The 19,100-nt window shown below is 39.7% G+C and overlaps 2 protein-coding genes across 2 annotated transcripts; both read left to right on the top strand.

Annotated features, from left to right (window-relative positions):
- On the top strand, positions 12,866-13,792 carry LOC109947247. The gene has a single exon (XM_020557174.1). The coding sequence runs from the start codon at positions 12,866-12,868 to the stop codon at positions 13,790-13,792; it is 927 nt and encodes a 308-aa protein (XP_020412763.1).
- LOC18786736 lies at positions 17,958-18,404 on the top strand. The gene has a single exon (XM_007219615.2). It carries the CDS (start codon positions 17,958-17,960, stop codon positions 18,402-18,404), a length of 447 nt encoding a protein of 148 aa, XP_007219677.2.

Raw genomic sequence — 19,100 nt, forward strand, 5'->3', positions numbered from 1 at the left:
AATCATGGATGTAGAGATGAACCCACCATGGGATCAAAATCAAAAGAGCGAAGGCTTGTAATTACAAGTCCCTGTGTAAAATCTCTGTATGAAGCATCCGAAACCAAAAGGGGCGCATGGAAATTGAATTGCCTCCTCATGAGTGTTTGCTGCCTGCAAGCCAACGAAAAAAAGCCAACAGAGGAGGAATAGGAGCAAAAGAAAAAGTGGTTCTGTGTGTTGGGTTTTGTTTTGTAAAAGACAAAACAAGGGACATAAAAAAAGTAATGAAAAAAAAAAAAAGGGGGGGGGGCTGTATCGCACAGCCCCTCCTCCCTCTCTTGAATATTTCTTTGGTTTATTATGACTGGAAAAAAGAAAAGGACATGGACAATGGTACAACAACAGCAAACACAAAAACAAAAAAAAGGAGCTGGCAAGGCATGTACCACAAGTTCTCTCTTGGGTTTCTGAAGCAAAATGACAGGTGGTTTCCTCCACCAAACTCCAAAGCCTTCAAGCTGGCAGCACAGTCTCTACATACAAAAGAGAAGACAAGAGGTTAGAAGCATGGAAACAGACAAAAGAAAAAATCAAAGGAAAAGAGGAGTTCAAGGGGGGGACTTACCACGTGAAAAGCAAGAGGATTTTTCCCCTTTGTGTGTAGCTGGCGATGAGCAAGAAAAAGGGAAGTGGAACTCTACTTCCTGCCAATTGAAGGTCTCAAGGTCCTCTTTGGTTATTGACCTTGGGAAAGTTACAGCACAAAAAGGACAATAAGAGAATTTGTCTCTTTTGGTTCCAAGTCACTTGCGAAGCTGAATCCCAGAAGCATCCAATTGATTAGAGGGTCTTCTATTGCTATTGCTGTTGCTGTCCATGCAAAATGTGAAATTAGAGATTTTGTTAAGAAGAATAATTCTCAGTTGTTATTGATAGAGCCAAAAGGCTAAGTATTTATAGAGATATTACAAGCTTAACTAGGAAAACTAGGTTACTTGGAGACTACTCCAAATCAATTACAATCAACTAATAAAAGGAAACTAAATAACAATTTAATTACATTCCTAATTTCTAACACTCCCCCTCAAGTTGGAGAGTGAAGGTTCAGAACTCCTAACTTGCGAATAATCATATTGAAGGAATCTCTTCCAAGTGGTTTTGTGAAGATGTCTGCCAACTGGTGGGAAGAAGGCGTGTATGCAGTAGTAATCATCCCAGATTGAATTTTCTCTCGTACCAAATGACAGTCCAACTCGATATGTTTTGTACGCTCATGAAAAACTGGATTCGCTGCTATGTGTAGTGCAGCTTGATTGTCACAATGCAAAACAGCGGGCTCTTGAATATTGACTTGAAAATCTTGTAACAAGTATCTCAACCAAGTTATCTCACAAGTTGCATGTGCCATGGCTCGATATTCGGCTTCGGCTGAAGAGCGTGAGACAACATTCTGCTTCTTTGTTTTCCATGATATTAGTGCGTCCCCAAGAAAGGTACAATACCCAGTGGTAGATCTTCTTGTAGTTGGGCAGCTAGCCCAGTCAGAGTCACAGAAGGCTGTCAGCTTTAAGTTGTTTTCTGAAGGAAACAAAAGTCCTTGGCCGGGTGAACCCTTTAGATATCGCAAAACTCGAAGTACTGCCTCAAGGTGTGGCTTGCGTGGTTGGTGCATGAATTGGCTAAGTATATGTACTGAGTAAACAATGTCTGGCCTGGTTATAGTAAGGTATATGAGGCGCCCAACAAGTCTCCTATAGTGAGCAGGGTCATGTAACAAATCACCATCAGTTGGAGTCAGCTTTAACTTTTGTTCCATGGGAAAATCATATGGGCGTGCTCCGAGAAGACCAGCATCTTTTAGAATATCCAAGGTGTATTTTCGTTGAGAGATGACAATTCCACGCTTGGATCTTGACACTTCAATGCCCAAAAAGTATTTAAGGTCACCTAGGTCCTTGATACGAAATTTTTCATGAAGGACTCCCATGAGAGATTTAATGGAGGCTGGATCATTGCCTGTAATTATAATGTCATCAACATAAATCAATAAAGCAGTGAAAGATGAGCCATGTGACCTGGTGAATAGAGAGTAGTCTGCCTTGGACTGATTAAATCCCGCCATTTTTATAGCGTTGGAAAATTTGGAAAACCAGTTTCGTGATGCTTGTTTAAGTCCATATAGTGACTTGTTGAGTCGACACACAAGATTCTCCCCCTGTCGACGAAAGCCCGGTGGGGGAAGCATATATACTTCCTCATCAAGATGTCCGTGGAGGAACGCATTTTGGACGTCGAGTTGGTGAAGAGGCCAATGTCTAGCAGCAGCAATAGCAAGCAAGCATCGGACAGTGACAAGTTTGGCGGTGGGGGAGAAGGTCTCATGATAGTCAAGGCCTTCTTGTTGGGTGTAGCCTTTAGCCACTAACCGAGCTTTATAACGCTCAATGGTGCCGTCTGAACGATGTTTGATTTTATACACCCATTTGCAACCAATGGGCTTGTGACCATGAGGCAGGGACGTAAGGGTCCATGTGTTATTTTGCTCCAAAGCAGTAATCTCGGCAGTCATGGCTTGCTGCCAATTGGGGTCATTTGCAGCTTGATCATAAGAAGTGGGCTCTGTTTGACCTGAAATAACAGCTAAGAAAGAACGATGTGCGGGTGATAGACGTGCATAAGAAACAAAATTTGACAAGGGATAACGAGTACCTTTCTTAGAACTTGGCATAGAGTCGGACAATGGAACTTGGGTATGCAACATAGCATGAGACACTTTATAATCACGATGCCAAATAGGAGGTCGTGTAGGACGAGTGGAGTGACGGGTTGGTTCCAGAGGAGGAGATGGGTGAGCCGTCACCGAGGGATCTGGTTCTGTGGGGGCAGAAGCGATGGGAAGAGTTGGAGGAAGAGAAACCGGATCCGGCGAGGCAAGAGGAGTGGAGTTATGGTGGTCCGCATGAATGGTGGAAGAACTATTAGATTCATCCACAGGAATGACAGAAGGTGACTCCTCCACTGAAGGATGGGATTGATCCAGATGTTGTGAAACATCAGGTTGATGAGGAGATGTGAAAGATGGATTCATACATGGCTCATGAGAAGAGTCTATGCATGGCAAAACAATTGGGTTTGGCCGTGTGTCACCTGCAGAGTTTGAATAAGGAAAAACATTCTCATAAAAAATGACATCACGACTAGAGAAAAATTGTTTCGTGGTGAGATCATAAAGGCGATATGCCTTTTGCCCGACAGGGTAGCCAATGAAGATACAACGACGGGCACGTGAGTCAAATTTCTGGACAGGATGGACGTTTGTGGCATAGCAAAGACACCCAAAGACTCGCAAGTGATCCAATGAGGGTGCACGATCATAGAGTAGTTCAAAAGGGGACTTTCCTGACAACAAAGGAGTAGGCATGCGATTAATTAGATAGGTAGCAGTAAGGACACATTCACCCCAAAAGATTAAAGGAACATTTGAATGAAATCGTAAAGCACGAGCAACATTTAAAATGTGGCGATGTTTACGCTCAGCCACTCCGTTTTGTTGAGGAGTATAGACACATGTAGTTTGATAAAAGATGCCATGCTCCATAAAAAATGGGCGCATAGAAGCAAACTCGCTGCCATTGTCAACACGTATTGCTTTTATATCGTGATTAAATTGAGTACGAACAAAAGCATGAAAAGATTTTAATAATGGCTGAGTTTCAGATTTGAAGCGCATCAAATATAACCAAGTGCAACGAGTATAGTCATCTACAATGGTTAAAAAGTAGCGTGCACCAGAATGAGAAGGAACTTTATGAGGTCCCCAAATATCACAATGAATTAAAGAAAAAGGTTCAGTAGAAGAAATTGAACTTCTACCAAAAGGCAATCTAGTTTGCCGTGCATAATGACATGCATCACAATGATGAGAAGAGTTAGAAGAAATAGCTGGATTTATTTTAGTAAGTAATTGTAGGCGAGCAGGTGAAGGGTGACCGAGACGTTGATGCCAAAAATTTGATGAAGTGGAAACGTGATTTGAGGATGGGTGAGTAGGAATAAGGTGAATATAATAGAGTCCGCCATGTTGTTTACCCAAGCCAATTGTCTTTTTCGTTGCCAAATCCTGCAAAAGACAAAAATCAGGAAAAAAGAGGACACAACAATTCAGAGATTTGGTAAGCTTGCTAATAGACATTAAATTAACTCTAAAAGAAGGGACACAAAGAACATTGTGTAAAGAAATATTGGAATCAAAAGATATGGACCCAATGGAATGTATTGAAGCGTTAGCGCCAGTAGGTAATTTAACAGATGAAAGAGTCGATGAAGAAGACGATTGAGAAAAAATTGAAGGTTGGGATGTGATGTGATCCGTTGCACCACTATCAAGAATCCAAACCTGTGAAAAATTATTAGAAGAAACTGAATTTTGAAAATCAGAAAAATAAGAACTTGCCAGACCAGTAATGTTTGTTTCCACGTGATTGGCAAAGGTGGAGCAAAACTGATCCATGATCAAGAGTAGAATTTTGAGATACTGAGAGCTCTCAAACAAAATAATAAAAAACGACCATAAGGCTAAGAAGAAATCAAATCGTGGTGAAGGTCCCAGAGCCTATCGCTCTGATACCATGTGAAATTAGAGATTTTGTTAAGAAGAATAATTCTCAGTTGTTATTGATAGAGCCAAAAGGCTAAGTATTTATAGAGATATTACAAGCTTAACTAGGAAAACTAGGTTACTTGGAGACTACTCCAAATCAATTACAATCAACTAATAAAAGGAAACTAAATAACAATTTAATTACATTCCTAATTTCTAACACAAAAACCCAAGTTAGTTCAATTCATAAATAAATAAATAAAAGAACTAAAGAAAGGCATGGGGATGCTACCACGTGAAGGACAAAACAAGAGAAAAATTATCTCTAATTGGCAGCAGAGGTCAAGCAGAGTCTATGGTTTGATAAAGAGAAGTTCTTTGCCTTAGTTTGCTGTCGTGCAAATGTATCTATTAAAAAATAGATGCATGCATGGTCTAATCCTATATGGAAAAGGGCTGCTGTTCTTCTGACCGCTCCAAGATCTTCCACTTCAACAAGGAACATTTGGCTTATTCAAAACCCACTGGGAGAAGGATTTCCAGGTTGGGGTGCCTTAATTAAATTTGGGACCATGTGATTTCGGCACCAAGTCTGAAATGAATGGGAAATGAGAAAAGGAAAAAATATATCTCAAGTTGCAAATTGTCTTGGCAAGTGGACATTTGATATAAACTCAAAATAAAATATTTGAAGATGTCGTACATCCCATGTCTCGGTGATCATCCGTTCATGTGGGCCCACTTCTTAAATATATATGTCAAAACCTGACGGCCCCAAGCCAATATTCTAGGATTTGGTGACCTCAAATACAATGAACTCGTTCATTACAAGTCTCAAGCCCAACGAACTTGTCCATAAAAAACAATCCAATTGGCGAACAATTGTTGCAAAGTCTCAAGTCCGCAAATGATGGATTATGGGCTTAAATTCCAAAAATGCCCATTAATTCTCAAATCGTCAAGTGAAGACTCAAGTGGTACAAAACCACACCAGATGTCAAGGGGTACAAAACCACTTCAAAAGCCACACTAAGAAATGTGGGAATCAACCATTGTGGCAAAGAAGCTATTTAGAAAAGAGTGCCAAGTGACTCAACCATGCTGTGACGGTGACTCCAGTCCAAATAAATTAGTGGTCATGTGCGGAGCATTAAGCTCAACTCCCAAAAGATTTTAAAGGAGCATCAATATGGATTAATGGGTTTTGTTGATCAAAAAAGCCCATTAATCTCAAATCCTCCCAATCAGGCATGGATACAAACGCATGTGTCAATGATCAAATTAAATTAGTGGGTTCATCAAAATTGCCCATTAGTTTTCTTTGATATTGACAATGAAAAAAATGGTGCAAAACCATTCCAAATTTTCTCATGGGTCATCTACCCATGAAAATTTCAAGGAGATTAAATTCAAATCTCTTAAACACAAATTCTCAATTAGTGGGCCACACTTACCCATTAATTTTCAATTTTTCTCATAGGTCATCTACCTATGGAAATCTCCAAATTGTCCCAAAGACACAAATTCTCAATTAGTGGGCCACACTTACCCATTAATTCCCAAATTTGGAACTACGTCGATTTGATCCCGTCAAGGGTACGTAGGCAGTCTAACATCCCAATAGACGCAACCGCAACCAAATTTAAATATCTGGTTTATCTTAACCAAATTTTGCCAAAACACTTTCCCAAATGCAATTGTCAATGTTTAGGAAAAATTAATGGGATAATTAAAATTACTCATTATTTTTCTTGGACATCGACAACAACGAAAGTGGTACAAAACCATCCAATTCTTCAGGGGTCATCTACCCGTGAAAATTCTAATGAGATTAAATCCAAGTCTCTCAAACAGAAATTCTCAATTAGTGGGCCACACTTACCCGTTAATTTCCAATTATTCCCATGGGTCATCTACCTATGAAAATCCCCAAAATGTCCCAAAGACACGAATTCTCAATTAGTGGGCCACACTTACCCATTAATTCCCAAATTTCGAACTACGTTGGTTTGATCCCTTTGAAAGGGTACGTAGGCAATCTAGAGATTCAATCTTGATGCAACCATCCCAAACACAATTTCATATCGAATCCCTAGTTTATTTAGCTAAATTCACCCAAACACTCCTTAATCAAATTCATTCAAATTCCTCTTTTTGCGATGAGTCATTTATTCATTGTGAATCTTTGAACTACGAGTGGCTTGATTCCCGCAAGGGATACGTAGGCATCCTGAGGTTGGACTTGGGAGCAGTTGCAAAATCAAACACACGTTCTGTTTCTTTATGATGGAATCAAAGGGTGTTCCCTTGAAGCAAGGGATTGTAATTAAGAGACTTGCATCTCGAATGGGTTGAACCTAAAATAATAAAACCCCGTTATTTAATTAGTGGTGGTGAAATTATATTAGGAGGATCACATTTTCCTTCAACATAATTTTTGGCACGCCCGGTGGGATCCATTTACCGTTTCATCTCCAATCATAAAGTGACTAATGTTTTTATTTTTGTGTATGCCACAGGTTAACAAAACCATATTCGATGGCACCACAAGTTACAATTTTCTTCCACAAGATCGAAGCTCCCTGGAATGTGTGCACCAAACGAGTAGGGTTCAAAAAGACTTTCATTGTTGGTGAGAGCCTCATCAAGTGCGCCGTTCTAAAGCCCATTCAGAGGGTCAAGCCTCAGGTCACTCCTAAGGTTGTCAAGACCCAATTGAAGAAAGCACCTTCCAAGAACGCTCTCCGAAATGCAAGAAAGAGGGCTGCGCGTGCTTTAAGAAAGAAAGAAGCAAAGAGGGAGTCTATTGAGGCAGTTTTGGCCGAGCTTTCGGGGACAAGCCCATTTGTGGCTGAAGGCAAGAACACCTCGAGCACCCTGGCTGTGCCGACTTCCAAGAGGACAAATGCTACCCAATTGGTCCAAATCATGATTGGATCAATCCCGGTCGACCTATATCCTACAGATTCTGTTCTGATGACTTCCACCAATGAAACTAGTGATGAAGGTCAAAAGGACGACTCTGTGGAGAACGCTGAGGTCCAAGGGGCCGAACCTCCGTCAAGTCCAAAAACCCATGCTGTGGAATCCACATCACAAGAGGTTTACCCGTGCTCTTCTAAGGGTAAAAACAAAGCCATCATCATGGAGAAGAAGGTGGTGAATATACCTCATCCACAAAGAAGGCATGTGCAAAAGGTGACGACAACTGATGCTTCAAGGGATCAAAATCCCGTATCACAAGGGGCAGTCCCGAAATCTCAAGAGCTGTCAAGGTCCTACATGGGTCCATTGACTCGTTCCAAATCCCGAGACATGATGGGGATGACTATTCCCGAGTTATCCGCTCCAAACTCAACCCGTTTGGACGATTACTTACAATGGAATCCTCTTTATGATGATCCCGTATCTCAAACTCAAGAGAATGATTGTGTAGTATCCCAAGGGGTCAAACTTCATGACGGGGTGGAAAGCATGCAAGTCATGATGACTGGTACTTCTAATACTGAGGACCAGTTGCCCTTAATCCAAGAGATTATGCAAGACTTGCGAAGGGAAATGCAGCAGAAGTTAGCAGAGAAAGACGCGGAAATAGCGTTACTATCAGCTAAGTTGAAAGGGAAAGCCGTCATAGGAGAGCAAGACAGGGGCAAAACAAATGAATCGATGACCCATGAACAACAAACAAAAGAGGAAAAAGCAGAGAGCTCTACAAGCACAATTTCCCCAAACGACATAAAGGCATTAATTGCTGAGGGGATTCGTGAGTTCCAATTGTCCATAGCGCCTCCTGTTCAAGGGTATCGAAAACCCTTCCCTTCTCACTATGACGCCATACCATTCCCGAACGGTTATCAACGGCCCATATTTGATAAATTTGATGGCATAAATAGCTCACCCCATGAACATCTGGCACATTTTTACTCAGCATGTGGCGAGACATCTCAGTCAGACGCTCTCTTGGTGCGTCAATTTGTCCAATCCCTAAAAGGATCAGCTTTCACTTGGTATACACAGCTACCGCCAGGCTCTATCTTGACGTGGGACGACATGCAAAAAGCATTTTTGGCACAATTTGTCAGTTCTAAAAAGAAGGTCTTGATCATGGACCTAGCTCAAACTACCCAAAAGCCAGGGGAAAGTGCTAATGACTTTATAATGAGATGGAGGAGTCTCAATCTTCAATGCCCGGAGAAAATTACTGAGCAATCAGCAGTGCAAATGTGCTACAATAACCTCATGCCAGACATTGCGACTTTTGTCGCCACTGCTGAACCCCAATCATTTGACGCTTTGGTGTCAAAGGCGAGCAATGTTGAAAGACAAATTGCTCGCCAAAAGTCCGCGTCCCAAAAATTCAATTTGGGGAAAAGAAAAATGACAAGAAGTCCATGAAAGGAGAGTCGTTGGCCACGTTCGTCAAAACTGAAAAGAAAAATAACAAAGGCCAAAACAAAGACCCACCTAAAAGGCTCACTCTTAAAGAACGCAAAGAGGTCAAATATTCTTTTGATGATGATGATGTAGAAGAAATCTTTGACCAACTTCTGGCCTCCAATGCTATTGCTCTGCCAGAATCAAAACGTCCTGCTGAGGCCAACAAGACAAATGACCCTAGGTATTGTCGATATCATCGCCTTGTCAGTCATACGCTCAAGGATTGTTATATCCTGAAGGACAAAATCCAAGAGCTCCTTAACAATGGCGGCTTGGAGATAGACTCCTCTTCCCGACATCATTCAGCTACGGCAAATATGATAGAAGAAAAGCTCACACCCATCACTGCATTACTAAGTTATGGACTAAATTTCCTTGGTTGGTACGGTCAGGGGGATCCTTATATTTCCCAAGGGGAACAATGTAGATTACTTTTCGGTATATTTGGACGTTCCAGATCCTTCAAGATATCCATCTGGGTGGACTAGATATGCAAAGCTCAGACTTCCCCTGGTTAATCAACTTGATAGAAAGAAATCATTAAGAAAGAGTATCCATTATCCTTTACTGATCATGTTGTTTATTTCACCATTTTAGTTTGTCTATTGTGTAAATTATGTACATATACAGGTCTATATGATTGTTCATTCTAGAATAGTATCGAAGGCTTAATGAAGCATCTTCCTTCGGCTCATCCTTTTTGCTTGCTAGCTATCCTTCCCATGCTGATGCTGGTATTGGATTAGCTTGAGCTGGCTTGGGTGTGCTGAGTTTGCATCATTATATATAGTGTAATGCTATACTTACCACATTTTTATCCCATATTTCTATACCACGTGATGTGGCATGTTCATATTATATGTCACATCAATTAAATCAATGAAGTGTATTTTAATTAAGACAATTAGAAAAACAAATACTTGAATAAATCATAAAAGAAAATAAAATATTAAATAATTTTAATTGATGTGGTTGTCCACTTCAGTTGCCACATAAGATGGTATAAGGATGTGATATACAAATGTGGTAAGAGTAGTATTATTCTTATAGAGTATATATAGTCCCTTTCAGTTGAGGAATTCCTCAAATAGTGTTATTTGAGGGGCACTCAACCGTTGGATCTGTTTTAATGATCTTGTGTGGCTGAGATTGAATTACATATTTTAACTCGTTTTCACACTCTTGACCCATCACAAACTTCACTTACGCTTGGGAACGACGTACACTGGGAAACGAAAGGTCTCTCTTCTTCCTCCAATGCTTGGAGACCTTTCACGCAGACCAAAGACCCAACATGAAGAATATATGATGTGTATAAATTCTATTTTCTTGTCTTTTTTTTTTTCCCTTAATCCAAAAGACTAGATTAAGAAGAAAAAAAAAACAAGAAAACCCAAACCATGTTGAATGGAGCATTGAAAGCACGAGTTTGAAGGAATTGTTGATGAGTTCTTAAAATCCATATCAAAACTCAGGATACCATACCCTTTTATCATCGAAATCTCACGAGCTCAACAACTAGTTCACGTTGGGCCTTCTTCTTCAACTGACGATGGTGAGTCTTCCTCTTCATGTTGGGTCGTTTGGTCTGCGTGAAAGGTCTCCAAGGGTAGGAGGAAGAAGAGAGAACTTTCGTTTCCCGGCGTAAGTGGAGTTTGTGGTGGGTCAAGAGTGTGAAAACGTGTTAAAAGATGTAATTCAATCTCAGCCACACAAGAACATTAAAATAGATCAATGGTTGAGAGCTTCATCCCTCAAATAACACTATTTAAGGGATCCCTCAACTGAAGAGAACTATATATATAAAGCTATGCAATGAAAAATGTAGAATTTTATCCAAGATATTGGACGACGGCTTTTCGTTGAGACTTATTCTTTTGAAGGTATTAAAATGTTTACCTCAGATTTCTATAGTACATTAGGTCATGATTGAAACGAAAGAAAGGAGAATAAAGGAGACGACCTTGTGTATCGGAGTGAACAATTGACTTCTCTAAAAATAATAAAACCAAAAGAAAAGAAAAGATGCCAAAATACGAAAGGATCTTCAGAAAAATTTATTAATGTGTCGCGTGTGTGAGAGTCTTACTAGTATTTCTTTTGAAGTTATGTCTGGCCGATGGGGCACCTTTTTTCTGATAATTTTGGTTCATATGGTTTTGGAAGAGAGACGGTCCCTTGCCATTTTGTCCATTAAAAACTTACTTAGTTACTCATGGGATAACGTAATACAGATGAAAGAATCCTTAATCAACTGACCATCTCTCTTCCTAAGTGGCCATAGAGTTAAGAGACAGGCTTAAGGAAGATTTCGTCTGTCAAAATTCCCATTTCTTCTGCATTTTATCAAAACTCTCTCTCTCTCTCTCTCTCTCTCTCTCTCTCTCATATATTGACATATGAATTGGTCGAGTGGAAGGGACGCCTCTGGACTATTATATTTATTAATATTGGTGCTTTTTGTTTTGCATCTCTACATGTGCTATATATGCGATTTTAATCAAAACTAGTATCTATTGTGTGATATTTGTGTGACGGTGGCTATTATTTTCATGTTTGAACTTGCATGGTAGTATAATGAAGAATGCGGGAGAGGACGACCTTTTGTCTTCGGGGAAATTCACTTGGAGAATTGATCACTTCTCTAAGTTGACTAACATAAAGCATTACTCCGGCGTGTTATTCATTGGTGGTTATAATTTATAAATGGTACGTACGAACTAATTTGTTTATGAGGGTGATATAATTACCCTAATTGTTAGTTAGCTTTGGGCTCGATTTCCCTGGTTGGTGTATATATGATCAGGCGGATCCTTATATTTCCTAAGGGGAACAAAGAAGTAGAGCACTTGGCCGTGTATTTGGATGTTGCAGAAGCTTCATCATTGCCATCCGGGTGGAGTAGATATGCCAACTTCAGCTTCACCCTAGTTAATCAACTTGATACCAAGAAGTCAACAAGAAAGAGTATCTTAATTCAAATTTATGTTCGTATCTCTGGTGATGGCTTGTCATTAATTTATTGAAATATACCATTATCTGATGACGTGCGCTTATCACACAACGTTTATATTGTGTTTAAACTCAACATCTATATAGATCATCAGCATCAGCAAATTTGAGTTTGTGTTCAAAATATGTGGCAGATAACTGCTATTCACAGTCGCTCAAACGCCGCGAATGTGACCACGTCTACAGTAAAAACATGTCCCCATTAGAATATATATTATGAAAAATTTGTTACAGGTCGCAAAACGCAACAAATATGGCTACAAAGGTTTGCTTACCCGGCCACACAATTTGCTAGGTGAACTGCAATTGAGAAGAATCAATTGGATCAACTGTATCTAAAGTGATAATGTGTTGAAATATAATCCTTCTGCAGATTTCTTAGAGCTGAAGTCATCTTCTGTTTTCTGTTTTCTTGCTAAGTCTATTTAAATGATGTAATGAGAAACATTAGATCATAGTCTAGGTGGATTCTCTAGCTTAGATTTGGTATGACATGTGTAATCACCTAATAGGGTGACAGCTGTAATTCTGTTAGAGAGAATCACACTTCTCTCTCTGTCAGTCACACTATGTGAGCTGCAGAATTTGCTGAATTCAATAGAACAGTGCATTCCTATTTTTCTCTTCACTCTCTCTAGCAAAATGCTCTAGAATAAGCACCTCTTCCTAATCTGAAAATACAGATACAAACTGAGAATTCTAACATGGCCTCAGAGCCAGGTTTGATTGTTTATTGGGCGTGAATCTGTGAGATTCGAGCTGGTGCTTGGCTGAGCTGACGTTGAGCTCACTCAAAATTTCACGAAGCCTTTCTAGCTGCGTCTGATGTCTAACATGGCAGGATCAAGCTCTTCTGAGTTTCGTACACCAGTGTTCAATGGAGAAAACTATGAGTTTTGGAGCATTCGAATGAAGACCATTCTGAAATCTCATGGACTGTGGGATTTGGTTGAAAATGGCTTTGATGCTTCAGATCCAATGAAGGAAAAAGGAAAGGAAGAAGGATCTAAAGCTGCTGAAGAAGAGAAGTCTACATCGGCTGATATTTTGATGAAAGATGCTCGTGCACTTAGACTGATCCAAGGTGCAGTCTCAGACCAAATTTTTCCCAGAATAGTGAATGAAGAAACCTCAAAAGGTGCATGGGATATTCTGAAGAAGGAGTTTAGAGGCGATAAACAGGTACGAAGTGTGAAACTACAAGGCTTACGTAGAGAGTTTGAATACACTCGTATGAAGGATAGTGAGTCATTCTCTGGTTATGTTGCTAAACTGTTTGATCTGATTAATCAAATGAAAAGTTATGGTGAAGAGTTACCTAGAGAAAGAGTTGTGCAGAAATTGCTTATTAGCTTGCCTAGATCTTATGACTCTATATGTTCTGTGATTGAGCATTCAAAGGATCTTGACACTCTTGAAATTCAAGAAGTGGTTGCGTCTCTCAAGAACTTTGAGCTCAGATTGGATAGGCACACTGAAAACTCCACAGAAAAGGCTTTTACTAGCCTGAACATAGAGAGTAAAAGCTCTAAGAATGGAAGTTCTTCTGGAGGTAACAAGTCTCAGAAGAACTGGAAGGAAAATGGGAAGAATTGGAATAACAAGTCCAATTCTAATTCCAAACCAAATGCATCAAATGAAGGAACTAAAACACCCTGCAAGCACTGTGAAAAACTGCACTATGGCAAGTGCTGGTTTGAAGGAAAACCAAAATGCAGAGGATGTGGAAAGTTTGGTCACATGGTTAGAGATTGCCATTGAAACCAACCTGTGCAGAAGGTGAATTATGCCAATCAGGTTGAAGAAACTGGAACATTGTTTTATGCATGCAATGCCATGACAGATGTGAAATTGAACAATTCTTGGTATGTGGACAGTGGCTGTAGCAACCACATGACTGGAGATGAAAGGCTACTGATAGATATTCGAAGGGATGTAACTTCCAAGGTGAAAATGGGGACTGGAGAGACAGTTCAAGTTGCAGGAAAAGGTACACTTGTGATAGAAACCAAGACAGGCAGAAAACACATTCAAGAAGTGATGTTGGTGCCTCGTTTAGAAGAGAACTTGCTCAGTGTTGGTCAGATGATGGAACATGGGTATTGTTTAGTATTTGGAAAGGGAATGGTGACAATTTTTGATGATTGGTCACTACAAAATCCTATAGCTAAGGTTCCAATGACTAGCAATAGGTGTTTCTCTCTCACAATGGTACCTGCTACTCAGTTGGTGCTGAGAGCAAGTGTGACTCACAGTTTGCAGACTTGGCATAAAAGGCTGGGCCATCTTAATGATCAAAGCATCAGGATGTTGGCAAATCAAGACATGGTTCATAGACTGCCTAGTCTGGAGAAGGATTTTGCAGTTTGTAAAGGCTGCAAGCTGGGAAAGCAGCATAGAGACTCATTTCCTGCAGAATCTACTTGGAGAGCTCAGTTTCCACTTGAATTAGTTCACACTGACATCTGTGGTCCAATGCAGATTGCATCAATGTCAGAAAACAGATACTTCCTGTTATTCATTGATGACTATACAAGAATGGCTTGGGTTTATTTTCTCAGAAATAAATCTAATGCTTTTGAATGTTTCAAGAAGTTCAAAGCAATGACAGAATTGCAGAGTGGACACAAAGTGAAATCACTTAGAAGTGACAGAGGTGGAGAATTCATGTCAAATGAATTTCTTGCATACTGCAGTGAGGCTGGAATACAAAGACAGCTGACAGTAGCATATTCCCCTCAGCAAAATGGAGTTGTTGAGAGGAAGAACAAGATTGTGATTGAGATGGCAAAGTCTATGCTACATGAAAAGAGTCTTCCATATGAATTTTGGGCAGAAGCTGTTCATACAGCAGTCTACCTTCTCAACAGGTGTCCTTCTAAGTCTCTTAAGAAAGTGACACCATTTGAGGCCTACACAGGAAGAAAGCCAGGTATTGCACACTTGAAAGTGTTTGGATGCCTATGTCATGTACTTATTCCTTCTGTTTTGAGACACAAGTTGGAAGAAAACAGTCACAAATGCATTTTTGTGGGCTATGGATTGTGTGAAAAAGGCTATAGACTCTATGATCCTAAGACTAGAAAGATTATCTTATCTAGGGATGTCTATTTTGATGAAGAAGCCTCATGGAAGTGGGACAATCCTAGCAATGCAGATGTGAGAATGCCTATGCCAGATGGAAATCAAGGTACTGCAGAAACTGAACAGAGGCTATTAGATGAACAATCTCAGTTTTTGGATACTCAAATGCAGATGGAAGAAGAAATTGCACCTCAAGGGGAAGAAATGCTTGATGAGACTCAAAGGTTTGATCACACACCTCACAAGTGAAGGAGTATTAATGACATAATGGCACAATGCAACATGTGCATTGTAGAACCTGACAGCTTTGAAGAAGTAGATTTGGATGAATCATGGAGAAGTGCAATGGAGGCTGAATTGGAGATGATTGAGAAGAACAATACTTGGAAATTAGTTGACAGGCCATCTAACAAACCAGTAATTGGTGTTAAGTGGGTCTACAAGGTCAAACTGAACCTAGATGGTACTGTGCAGAAGAATAAAGCTAGGCTTGTGGCTAAAGGCTATTCACAGAAGCCTGGAATCGACTATAATGAGACATTTTCCCTTGTGGCAAGACTTGACACCATCAGAACTTTGATAGCCCTTGCAGCACAAAAGGAATGGAACCTATTTCAACTGGATGTGAAGTCTGTCTTTCTCAATGGCATTCTAAAGGAGGAAGTTTATGTTGAACAACCTCAAGGATATGTTCAAGAGAGCAAGGAAACCAAGGTGTACAGGTTGAACAAGGCTCTATATGGACTGAAACAAGCCCCAAGGGCCTGGTATGATGAAATAGATGCCTATTTCAACATTGCAGGTTTTAAGAAGAGCTTAAGTGAAGCTACTCTCTATATCAAAACAAGTGACACCTCAGGTATTATCATTGTCTCACTTTATGTAGATGACATTATATATACTGGAAGCTGCCCTAAAATGCTTGAAGAATTTAAACAAGATATGATGCAACACTATGAGATGACAGACTTGGGTCTGTTGCACCATTTTCTTGGCATGGGAGTGGAACAAACTAATAAGCATATTTTCATTCATCAAAAGAAATATGCCATGAAAATTCTTGAGAAGTTTGGAATGAGAGACTGCAAGTCAGTGGCAATTCCATTAGTGGTGAATGAGAAATTGTGTAGAGAAGATGGGAGTGAAGCAGCAGATGAAAGTGAATTCAGACAGATTGTAGGAAGTCTGCTTTATCTGACTGCCACAAGACCAGATGTCATGTTTGCATCTAGCTTGCTTGCTAGGTTTATGCACAATCCCTCAAAGAAACACATGGGAACTGCTAAAAGGGTGCTGAGATACATACAAGGCACATTGGATTTTGGAATTGAATTTGAAAAGGGGAAAACAGCTACTCTAATTGGGTACTGTGACAGTGACTGGGCTGGGAGTGAGGATGATATGAGGAGCACCTCAGGATATGCCTTCACACTAGGTTCAGGCATGTTCTCTTGGGCTTCCATCAAGCAAAACACAATTGCTCTATCTACAGCCGAAGCTGAGTATGTGAGTGCTGCAGAAGCAACTTCACAAGCTAAGTGGCTCAGATTTGTGCTTGAAGATTTTGGTGAAGAATAGGTAGAAGGGACTCCAATTCTATGTGACAACACCTCTGCAATTGCAATGGCAAGGAATCCAGTTCATCACCAAAAGACAAGACACATCAGCAGGAAATTTCATTTTATAAGGGAAGCCATTCAAGCAAAAGAAATTGAACTGGTGTACTGCAAGACAGAAGATCAGATAGCAGACATTTTGACTAAGGCTTTGCCTAAGGATCGGTTTGTAAGGCTGAGAAGCTTGCTTGGAGTGAAATCAGCTAAAGGATTAGAAGGGAGTGTTGAAATATAATCCTTCTGCAGATTTCTTAGAGCTGAAGTCATCTTCTGTTTTCTGTTTTCTTGCTAAGTCTATTTAAATGATGTAATGAGAACCATTAGATCATAGTCTAGGTGGATTCTCTAGCTTAGATTTGGTATGACATGTGTAATCACCTAATAGGGTGACAGCTGTAATTCTGTTAGAGAGAATCACACTTCTCTCTCTGTCAGTCACACTATGTGAGCTGCAGAATTTGCTGAATTCAATAGAACAGTGCATTCCTATTTTTCTCTTCACTCTCTCTAGCAAAATGCTCTAGAATAAGCACCTCTTCCTAATCTGAAAATACAGATACAAACTGAGAATTCTAACATAATGGACCTATCTCTAAGAAGCCCTTCAATATATGGGAAAAGCATTTAGATTCTAAAGATCGTTATAGCAATTTTTTTTTTTTTAATGCTTTCACAATGTGTTTTAAGTTTTGAAATATGTTCTCTTAATTTTCTTCTACTATTTTCTTCTACTATTGAAGAAAAAGTTACTGATAAGTTAAACATCTTTAATCATACATAAGTGCACTTTGTAAATGCAGAGGCCCGGGATCCTTTTATCATCTATGCTCCATCTATATTGTAATCATTTAGGCTTATAAGTCAGTTAAGATATTTTTCTCCTACTGTTTGAACTGTGATATTTTGTCCATTGAGTTTTGATCGTTGACAACTTAACTGAATGCGCTATTTCTTACACTTCAACAGCCCTCCTCTCCTCTACATTTATATTTTCCTATTTGGTGTTCATCAGATTTTATTCTTGATTATATTTTGTTGTTACAGACAGCAGCGGACATGAGTTTGTGGCAACTGAGGACTCGGGCTTCCCATTATTCATTCGTCTAAGTGAGCTTTGTAACCATGATAAAGGGTATCTCGTGAATGATACATGAGTTTTTGAAGCTGAAGTTTCAGTTCATAACGTTAAAGGTAGGATTTTAAAAGACCCAGAAACTGGTCGACTGATGGATTTAAGGAGTTTAGGACAAACAGAGAAACAATACAATGGACGGGAACCTTCAGCACCACCTTCTGAAATTGGTAGCCTTGTTGACCCCTCTGCACTCAAGGAACTTACGCCGACTGGCCAGCATTTGGACTTTAGGGGTTTAGGACTAATAGATAAAGCTTTTGTGCCACTATTAGAGGAAATCTGTTCATGGTATCCTTCGTTGATTGCATGCCAACAGAAGAGAAGTCGCAAAGTTAGCAAATGTGCATTCACAGCTTTTGGGGAACTCCTGCATTTTCTGAAGACTACAACGGTGAAGGATATGACAGAGGATATCTGTGTACGCCTTCAAAGTTTATGGGAGGATGTTGAGATCTTCAGATTTGACTTGGCATGGCTGGAACCTCATGTTCAATCCGCTTTGCGTATGAAGAAGTTTCTGGAAAGGCAGGGAGACTGAAAAGACTCAGACACTACTACAAAAAGTGAAAAAGACGACCAGAAAACAACGACGGTCTAAGTGAAAACCGTCGTGGTTTTTGAAAAGACGACGGTTCTAAAAACACCGTCGTGTAATACCACCTTAGACAACTAAAAAATGGAGATTCAAATGGCTGTTCAAAAACAACGACGTACCTAATTAAACAACCGACGTCTATTTGAAACAGATTTCCGCAGTGTAAAATCAAAGCCAACAAAGAACGGCAGAAGTTATGAATCGACCGACGTAGAAAGTAAAGACGACGATTTCAAAAAAAACCGCCGTTTTTACTCATAAAATAACACGACGAGGTTTTCGTATAAGACGCCGTATAATAATAAACAAATCCACGGCTTTAAAATACAAAATATCGTCGTATTAAATTAATTTACAACGACGGAAAATATAAATATATCGACGTCATTCTCGTATAGTTCTACGACGCTATCTTTAAATCGCACTATAAAATTTAACGTCGCATTTATTCATTTTATACGTCGTACCTTTAATTTAAACCGTCGTCTTAATAATAATTTTTGTTAACAATTTTTTTCTTTGATTTTCTTACCCTACGTCGGTAGATCTTACTTAATGACAAGAATTGAAATAACCACGACGGTTTATATAGAAAACCGCCGACATAATCAGATTTGTCTGAGATCCCAAGGGTTACGA

The sequence above is a fragment of the Prunus persica genome, chromosome G2 (assembly GCF_000346465.2).
Source record: "Prunus persica cultivar Lovell chromosome G2, Prunus_persica_NCBIv2, whole genome shotgun sequence".
In the NCBI taxonomy this organism is placed as follows: domain Eukaryota; kingdom Viridiplantae; phylum Streptophyta; class Magnoliopsida; order Rosales; family Rosaceae; genus Prunus; species Prunus persica.